We start from the raw sequence: 9,309 nt of genomic DNA, 5'->3' as shown, positions 1-9,309 counted from the left end.
ATCCCAACTACTCAGGAGGCTGAGGCAGGAGAATCACAAGTTTGAGGCCAGCCTCAGTAACTTTGTGAAACCCTGTCTCAAAAAATAAAAAGGGCTAGGGAATATCTTAGTGATAGAATGCACCTGGATTCAATCCCTAGTACTGGGGGAGGGGTAGTGAAGACAGGATATCACTATGTTGCCCAAATTCCTGGGCTCAAATAATCCTCCTGACTCAGCCTTCTGAGTAGCGGGTAGTACAGGCATTTGCTACTGTGCTCAGTTTCAGCAGCCATTTTTAAACTGCTATGGAGAAGGGAGCAGCAGAAAGATCTTGAGATAAAGACCCCAGGGCCAGGGTTCTAGGAAGCATTTCAGCACAGTAGTCTCAAATATGTGGGGAGTCAAAAACACCTGTTGGAATACAAAGTATGTGACCTTGGGCAAATCACTTCACCTCTGTGGGTGAAGGTTACAACCTGCATGTTGCAGGTCATCTATGGAAACCAGATGGAGTGGAAGACTGCCCTCTGAGGCAGAACCTAGGTGGAGGGGTGTCATAATCGTCTCTCAGTTCTGAGTATAAGACTTGGGTGGGTGAGGGAGGGCAGGGCCTTCTCCTGGACAGCTGCTTCTGATCCTTATGGTGGGCTCTGGATGAAGCCTGGTCTTGGGCCCAGGGATAGATCTCTATGAGACTTCCATACCACTCTGTGGCCTATGAGTCAGGTAAAGCAGGCTTATCACAGTCCTAAGGCTTTACTGAGGCCTACTGTGTCTTCCAGTGACCCCTGACACCTCTTCCAGCTGTCATTCCAAGGTCATGCCCGGAACTATATGGAAGTCTGATAGCCTTGTGTTCACCCCAGTGTCTGGGGCACAAGGCTGGTGAGTAAGCAGCTGAGGCAGTTCACTCCCAGCTGGCCTGCTTAGCTCTGTTGACAGACATGCTTAGGGCAGCAAGCTGTCCCTTTCCTCCAGTGCAAAACAGTTAACAGCGCACCTCACGGGATAATGTTAGGGCACACAGAGCAGTGGCCAGATCTATGTCAACTTCTTGCAGCAGAGCAGCCCCCAGGCTGGGGCCAGGGTTCCAGGAAGCGTTTCCGGACAGAAGTCCAAGGTACATGGGGAGTGAAACACACTTGTTGGAATCCCAGGTATGTGACCCTCCTTGGGCAGATCACTTTACCAGGTTCTGCAGGTACCACTCCCTCTAGCAGGTTCAACTCTGCTTGCTGCCTAAAGGCACTGAACCCTGTCCCTCTTGCAGACTATGAGACCTCAGCTCAGTTTGTCAGAAGGAGGGAAGTAAGATGAGGAATCCTGGGCCCTCCTTCCCTGTCCAGAAACCAGTCTAACATCCTGGACCTCTTGGCCAAGCACAGAGGGGCTTGGCCTCTGGCTCTGACCCACAGGCTAATAAGGACAGGAAGTGTCATCTGCTTTAGGTTGGGGAAAGAAGGGCGGTCTCATTCTCTGGGCCTGGCTCCATACTGTAAGCACACTTCCCTAAGGACCTTCAACACTGGTGCCTGGGGGAAGAGTCTAGCAAGGGGAGAGTCTGAGTCCTAGTCCCAGCTCAGCTGCTGACTGCATGTGTCTATCAACATAATGTGTCTCAGTCCTCAGACACCTGGGTGACTTAATTTTAAAGGCCCAGACCTGTGCTGTGCTGGGACCTCATTTCCTCACCCTTTGAAACAGAAGTAGCACTGCCTAACTGCTCTCTTGCCTCTGAGGGTAGAGGATGAAACCTCTGTGCAGCCAAAGCCCTGACTTGTCAACATCTCCTTGGTATCCCTAGTCTGGGGAGAGGGTGACACTTTGAGCCCCAAACCCAGGCAAGCATAAGCAGGATGTTTGCTCTGCAACCTGAACCCAACCTGTGTTCAGTTCAGAACAGTTCCTCCTCTGGGTGTGACCGGGGAAGGTGGGAGGTAGCCCCACTTGTTCTATTAAGGTCTATGATTTTGGAGAGGTGGGCTTGCCATTTGTTTTGGGTACCATGGATTGAACTCCAGGCACTCCTCCCCAGCCCTATTTTGTATTTTATTTAGAGACAGGGTCTCACTGAGTTCTTAGCACCTTGCTTTTTTCTGAGGCTCGCTTTGAACTCATGATCCTTCTGCTTCAGCCTCCCAAGACGCTGGGATTACAGGCATGTAACACTGTGCCCGGCTGGTTTTGCTGTTTGTAATAAAAAATAAAATAAGCCCACTGCATCTATCATTCCCAAGGTCCTCTAAATCTTTCAAGAAGCACAGGAGATGCAGGGCAGACAGAGTACTCTAACCCTGCAGGACAATAGGCCTGGAGCCAGCTGGGGGCTGGGAAGGTAGGCACTGGGGTCACCAGGCTCAGCAAGGGATGGAGAGGCAAGGATTAAGCCACTGCTGTCTCTCTGGGCTGCTCTTCGCTTGCCACCTTAGCCCAGGGTTTGGGTCTGGAGAGAAAAATGGGCTAGGGGCCCCCATGGAGGTGGAAGGTGGGTTTCATTCCTTTTTGAAGTCAAGTGGCTCCTCCCCAACCCACCAGGGTCCAGTGGACCAAGACCTCTGGTAAGCGCTATGACAGAGGGAAGAGACACCAAGGTTGAGCTTGCTTTATGGGTGACAGGCTGGCTGGGGGTGAGGACAATGAGTCAGGCTGAACTTCTTAAGGGACTGAAGGCTTGGGATCCTAGCTGAGATAAGGTAATAGATGGGGTGGGAACATGGGAACAGGGAGGGAGGCGGAGGGAAGAGAAGCAGAAGGGAGAGGTGGGGGGAGGGAAGGAGGAAAGGGAAGCAGGGCAGCTGGAAGAGAAGCCAAAGCCAGGTGGCCAGGTCAGCAGCAGGGGAGGCTCAGAAGGGAGCCTCCCGGGAAGCACAGGCAGTCGTGAGGGCCCTTTTCAGCTGCTCATAGGTGACAAACATCACCACGTTCCAGGAGCCCAAGCGGAGAAAGGAGGGCATGAACCTAGAGGAGAGAAAACACAGGTCACAGGGGCATCCCTGGCTTCTCCCACTGGGCCCTCGCATCCAATCCGAGCTGGTCGTTCTATTCCAAGGAGGACTCAGTGAATTGAGCCCACAGCTATGACTAAGAGCAAGAATCCCACCCTGTGGTTCCCCCAACCCCCAGTGCTGGCCATTAATCCCAGACCTCATGCATGCTAGCCCAGCCCTCTACCACTGAGTAGCACCCCTTGCCCTGAGTCCTCATTTTAATACCTAGACACTTCGTTATAGGTGGTTCCCTCCCACCTGTGATAGGTACCGGTTGCTAGAAGGCCTAGAATTGGGGAGTGGTGCTGGGAGATCAGAGGCTCACCCTTTGTAGAAGGCTCGGGGCCCTTCCTTCTGGAGCATGGTAAGGGCACAGTGCCCAGCGCTGCTGTACTGGCCCAAGGCAGAGTTCATGTATCTCGTCTTGACCACGTCGACAGGGGAGGCGATGACAGTGGTGCAGAAACCCGCCCCAAAGGCGGAGGTGAAGTGGCAAGGGAGGTCATCTGCCAAGGAGCAGTGGGCAAGGACTCAGCACACCTCACTCACCATCCCAGAGGCAAGAGAATTAAGAAAAAACTAAGATGCTCATGGTTGTCAAAAGAGACTCCATTGTGAGAACCTAAAAAGTCCTTTTGTCAATCCTGCCTCAATTCCTCAAGGTGGCAAGTAAGATCTTCATCCCCATTGGCTTCCATAGGGTAAGTACAAAATAAAACTCCCTCTACAGGCAAAGGGCAAACAGAATGAAAAGATGTGGCCTTAGGCCACCAGTCCCCCACCCCCACTCCTGCACCATCTACCCTAATTTACCAGTCATGAGGTTGGCCTTCAGGAGGGCATCCTTGATAAGGTCATAGGTCACCAGCTCAGCACAGTTGACAATAGCATTACGAGCAACGTTGGGAGAGGTCCCTACAACAGGGAGAACCTGCATGAGACCAGGGAAAGGGGAGGAAGATAGGGGAAGGGGAGACATCTGGTACACACCTTTCCACAGTCCCCGGAACCCTTCCTCTCGGGCGATGGTCTTGTAGGCATCGATAGTGCTTTGGTACCTCCGACCAGCTCCAGTACGGGCCTGAGCTTGGAACCGGACCTTGACCACATCTGTGGGCTGGGCCACAGCAACAGCCAGGGCACCGGTGGTGCTGCCAGCCAAGAGTCGGCTCCCAATGCTGGCATCTGTGGGCGAACCATGGTGTCAGTGGCCGGCTGGGCTTGCCCTCATTTCTCACCTCCTTTCTCCTCACTCAAACCATGTCACATGGTCTGACTTTCAGGAATAGGGTCCAGACCAGCACTTGCTCTAAGAACTTCTCACATGAAACACCATATCATTGTGTCTACTGTTTGTTAGGGTGTAGCAAGGAGTAAGACAGAAATGGGACCTAGGGCTTTCTTTTAAAATACACTTCATTTAACCTGCTCAACGCTAAGAGAAGTAAGAATTGTTTCCATTTAACCAAAATCCAAGGCTAAGAGAAGTGGGTTCTTGATAGACTGGGACTCCTAAGACTTGGATTCTCAGCCCAGATCTACTCCCTGCCAGGTGATTCTGGGCTCTGTTTCCTCATGGGTGAAGGAGGGTTACCAGGGCACGTCACAGAGGTGAAGTGCAGGAGAGCTGGCCCTGGAGGCAAGAATCTTGCTGTGTTTTCTGGCTCCCCATTGTGTGCCCTTGGCTGAGTCCTGCCCCCCACTTCAAGGCTCAGCCTCTTCATCTGAGACACTGCAACAATTCTACCTACTCCCAGGGTGGGATGAAAACTGTCACGGGAGGGTGCCCTGTTCAGAGCCTGACATAGCCCAAGTCCTCAGAAATCATTAGAATTAGGGTCCCTTCCACTTTCCATTCCTCTGACCCTCCTAGGGATCATGGGGCCTACAATTGCTCTTCAGCTACATGTACTATGTATCAGCAAGGAAAAAATAAAGGCAAGACCCAGAGGCCTAGGTCCAGCTGCACACTCACGCTCAGAGCCCTTGGTGTAGAATTGCTTGACAGAGTCATAGAGGCCGATGCGGACAGAGGCGAAGCTCATCTGGCGTTGCAGGCCGGCCACCAGCCCATTATAGAGGCTGCGGGGGCCCTCAGTACGCACCATGGTGAGGATGGTGCCCAGCACACCACGGTACTGGGTACTGGCTACAGCACGCACTGACCCCTGACTTTCTCCTTGAATCTGCAAGGTCAAGACAGGTAGCTATAGAAACAGGCTGCCTCCCCATCTCCTGCCATTCCTATGTTCCCAAACACCCCACTGTGTGAGGGAGCAGATCGGATACCACTAGAACCCCTTGGCAGCCTCACTTTATTCCCTCTGCCTTATTCCCTCACCTGCAGCCGGACTTTGGCAGTATCCAAAGGAAAAGTGATGAGATCTGCAATGCAGGCGGCTGTGCCAGCCCCCAGGAACTTCACGGTGGCTGTAGGGGGCACATCTGTGGCCTTAAACCCAACCATGATTCTGATTTTCTGCTATCTCCCAGGAGATGAAGAACTGGAGAAGGGGGCACCTTCAATCAGCAAGACGAGATAAAGGAACTCTGCCGGAATCTAAGCCAAAAGGAGAGAAGCCCCATCAGCAACAGTGCCCCCAGGCCCTCCCTGCTCACCACTCCTTCCTTTCCCACAAATCCCCTAAGCAGGACTCAGCAGCCCTAGGAGGAAAAACAGGAGTTAACTTCCAAGTGACTCAAGTAGGAGCTAGAGAAGCAATTCCTGCCCAAGGAGTTCAGATGTTGTGAAGGACTCCTTCCTCCTTCTTTCAGGAAGTCATGATCCCGGTGATCCCAGTGTTACCTCATGACAGCCACCGACCCCACTCTTGGTCTGTTGGAACAGTGATTGTCCACATTTCTGCTCATGGAGCTCTCTGGAGGGCTGGCAGAAGTAGGGAAAGGTTTCTGCCAGACCACGACCTGACAAGCAAAGACCTACAGGCTTATGTTCCAGGTTTTTAAGCAGGAGAGGTTCCTGTGGGTCTGAAATTACTGAAGAGAAAAAAGGAAGGGAGGAGAGGACTAATTCAATCCTTCCAGGCCCCCACATAGCTTGGTTCTCTAATCATCCTTCAACAAGCCTGCTTTGTTGGGCACTGGTTCACTGAGACACAGGGAGCAATATTCACCCTGGAGGGGCCTTATTTTCAGGCACCAGGATGGGCAGGGGATTCTAGCTGCTGTGCAAAGAAGGGGACAAATAACTTCTCAGGGAAACAGGTAAGGAAGAGGGGTGATCAGAAAAGACTTTAGACCAGGTAAGCTGAGTCTTACAGGATGTTGGGCAATTCCCAGGCCTGAGAGGAAGCAACAGAGTGCCGGGCTCCTCCTGGCCTACACTTTCCTTCAATAGGTGGATTGCTCCTCTACAAGAGAAGTAGGGATGGGAGGTGCAAGTCAGAGCTCTGAAAAATGATACAGGAAACCAAGAGCTCCATTTTGTTCTCAGAGTTAGAACACCACCCTCCTCTGCTGCCCCAGGAGGAAGTGAGCCCAGCACCCCAGAGGGGGAGGGTAACCTGCTTCTCCTTCCCTGATTACACAGGAGCAGCTGCTCTGAGCTCAGCTTGATTGGTTGCTCCTGTCGCTGGGCCTCAAGAGGTAAGAGCTGGGTGGCGGAAGGAGTTGTGGGAGTTGCCTGTGACCCAGGGAAAGAGCTCACCCAGCTTCTTCCTCCTGAGTCACCTCAGATGGCTGGGGCAAATGGGGAAATCAAAATGCAACTAACCAAAACAACTGCTTCAAAAACTCCTACTGGGAAAGGGCTTGACCTGATTCACATTGTCATGGAGTCTGACTACATGAGGCTCAGTGAGACTGATGCTCAGATGGCAGAATGGGCTAATAGAGTTCCTTGCCTCCCCAGCTTTCCTGCTGATACCCCATTCCCCCAAAGGATGCTCCACATTTTATCCCACCTTACTGCCTGGGGCACTCTATTAGCTCACTTAGACCTCCTAGTTGCCCTGTGAGGCAGCTGCACTTACTTCTATGTTAGATAGGCAACTTGGGAAGCACATTTCTTGGCTCCAAAGCTTATGCTGTTTTGCATTGCTGCCCAACTTGTCATTTCTTTCTTCCTGTTTTCTCAGCCCCAGGCACAGACAGGACCTTTCACAAGGAAGCTTTTCTCATGCCAATCAAACAGTTCTGAGAAGGATCAGGCAGATGATGTACCTTCTCTGGGCAACAGATATGAGAGTCTTATCACTCTAACTGATTGCAGGGTGTTGTGAAGGTCAGAGAAGGCTAGCTGCTACCCCGCTCAAAGGCAAGTGGACAGGGGCTCAGCTGCCATTTTGAATGCTGAGTTGGGTTTGTCAAAGGTCAGGTCTTTGATGAGAGGGGTGGGTATAGTGGCAAAAGTATTAAAACCCTACTAAGAAGAGTTAGTAAAACTCAGGCCTAGAATCAATCATATTTTGTAGTCCCAGGATAAAATGTAACAGTTTCAGAGCTCAAAAAGTACACTCACTTGACTACTAATCTCAGTCATAGGGATAGTCAAAAGCTAGAGTCAACAATAAGAAGTTTGAACAATAGATTCTTGTCTTCGCTCTCCTGCTGATTTCCAGGGTGACTTGAGGCCATTGAATATGCCTCAGGTTCCTCCTTTATAAAATGGGGACCACCATCCTTGGCTTGGCAAGGTTGGCTTAAGGGCTAGAGGAGATCAAGGATGATGAAAGCGCTCAATGAACTGTGAAGAGCCACTTCACTGGGTGGTAACAGTAATTATTTTTGTCAATATGCTGCTGACACAAGAACAGGGCAGAAAGGCAATAGAAGACCACTCCCTTATCCTGGACTCTTACCCGGCTTTGCTTAGGTCTCAGGATGAGGCCTCCAAGATCAAGCTTCTCTAAAGGCATCCCATTCTTCAAAGTTTCCAGCTGCTATCATGGCCCGATCCCCTTGGTTTTCCATAGAAAATGGCTGGAAGACGAAACACCTAAAGGACATACTATGTGTCCTGTGGGTGAGGGCAAAGGAAGAAAGTTTAAAAGGAGAAATCCACCTTAAAAGACCACACCCCAGCAAGGACCACCTGCCTAAGACACAAAAGCCCACTCAGTCCTTGATCTGGGGGAAGAGGGTTGGGGCCCATTCCACCCAGGCAGCCAGGGACTAATTAGATGCACACACAGGTTGGGGTGGGGGATCAACTTAGAAGTCCTTTCTCTCCTGTCTGCTTAATATCAAACCTTGGCTCTCTTGCAGGCTTGTTTTCCTGATAGTCCCCTAGGCTGGTATCATTCAACAGTCAGCAGACTTGCTGAGTGGGAGTACTGTGAGGGGGGTCATGATAGGACAGTCCCTCTCTTTGGGGTTGGCTGAGGTCCAGATCTGGGCTGCCAGGGGCCTGGAGCGGCTGGTAGTAGGCTGGGATAAAGTAGCTCAAAGCCTCCTCCCAGCAGAAATGCCCCAGGAAAGACGCTGCGGGCACAAGGCCTGGAGCCCCCAGGGGAGGATCATCCTGGCCATCACAGAGGCCCGGAGGACCCCCACTTAAGGCAGGCTGGACATCGTGGCTGAGGGGAAATAATGAAAGGCTTAAATTACAGCCAACTGGACGCAAGAAGAAAAGGACAAAAGGGAGTTGGGAAAAGGGCAACAGAAGAGGGATAAAGAAAAGGCACAGGAGGACAATAAGAACTACAAACTAGGTTGGGAGGAGAGGAGATAATAAAGAGCAGGGAGCGCAGAGTCCGCAGAGCCGAGTTAGCGGGAATGGGCAGGTGTGGCGGGCGCAGGGCTGGAGCTGCGCTCACCGGGCTGCAGAGAGCGTAGGCGACTCTGTCGGCGAGCGGAGGTCACGCGAAAGCAGCACCCACTCAGCTCGATCCCAACGTGCGGTTTAGCCGGCCTTGCAAAGGGGTTTGCGCGGGCGGCAGCGCAATTTAAGCCTCGGGGGCGTGGCTTGCTGGCGGGGCGGGGCCAGGCAAGAGCCGCCGGCTCCAACAGTGGGAGCGGGAACTCTCGAGCCGCCGCCTTTCCACTGGAACTGTCCCTCCTGGAGGCTGCCTGGCGCCTTCCTCCACTCCCATTTCCGCGCGGGCCGATCACCGCATTTACCCCCTTTTCCCTCTCGGAGGATCGCCCCCTCGCACCTCCCTACTCCGCCTTCCCCCCTCCGGGGGTCAGCCCGCCCGGAAGCAAGAAGAGTCTGGTCCGGGGCTACACGTTTCTGGCTGTCGGCCAGGGCACCTTCTACCAGCCGCCCAGAGGCTGCAGGGGGTACACTCACTCCCTAGGTACCCGCCTCCCGCCACCCCAGGCTGTGGAGGGAGGCGCGGGCTCCCTGGGCTGGGGGAGGAGCCAATCCGGCTGCAGC

General features: G+C 52.8%; 1 protein-coding gene across 1 annotated transcript; it reads right to left on the bottom strand.

Annotated features, from left to right (window-relative positions):
- Positions 1–2,569: 2,569 nt before the first annotated feature.
- On the bottom strand, positions 2,570–8,761 carry Ucp2 (uncoupling protein 2). The gene is made up of 8 exons (XM_076843987.2): positions 8,747–8,761; positions 7,790–7,947; positions 5,311–5,529; positions 4,945–5,155; positions 3,960–4,154; positions 3,783–3,884; positions 3,295–3,475; positions 2,570–2,940 (listed from the first exon to the last, which is right to left on the bottom strand). Exons 3-8 carry the CDS (start codon positions 5,434–5,436, stop codon positions 2,826–2,828), a joined length of 930 nt encoding a protein of 309 aa, XP_076700102.2. The 5' UTR covers positions 5,437–5,529; positions 7,790–7,947; positions 8,747–8,761; the 3' UTR covers positions 2,570–2,825.
- Positions 8,762–9,309: the final 548 nt, after the last annotated feature.

The sequence above is a fragment of the Callospermophilus lateralis genome, chromosome 2 (assembly GCF_048772815.1).
Source record: "Callospermophilus lateralis isolate mCalLat2 chromosome 2, mCalLat2.hap1, whole genome shotgun sequence".
Lineage (NCBI taxonomy): Eukaryota > Metazoa > Chordata > Mammalia > Rodentia > Sciuridae > Callospermophilus > Callospermophilus lateralis.
The sequence above is the reverse complement of the archived record's forward strand: the minus strand, read 5'-3'. Positions and strand labels throughout refer to the sequence as shown.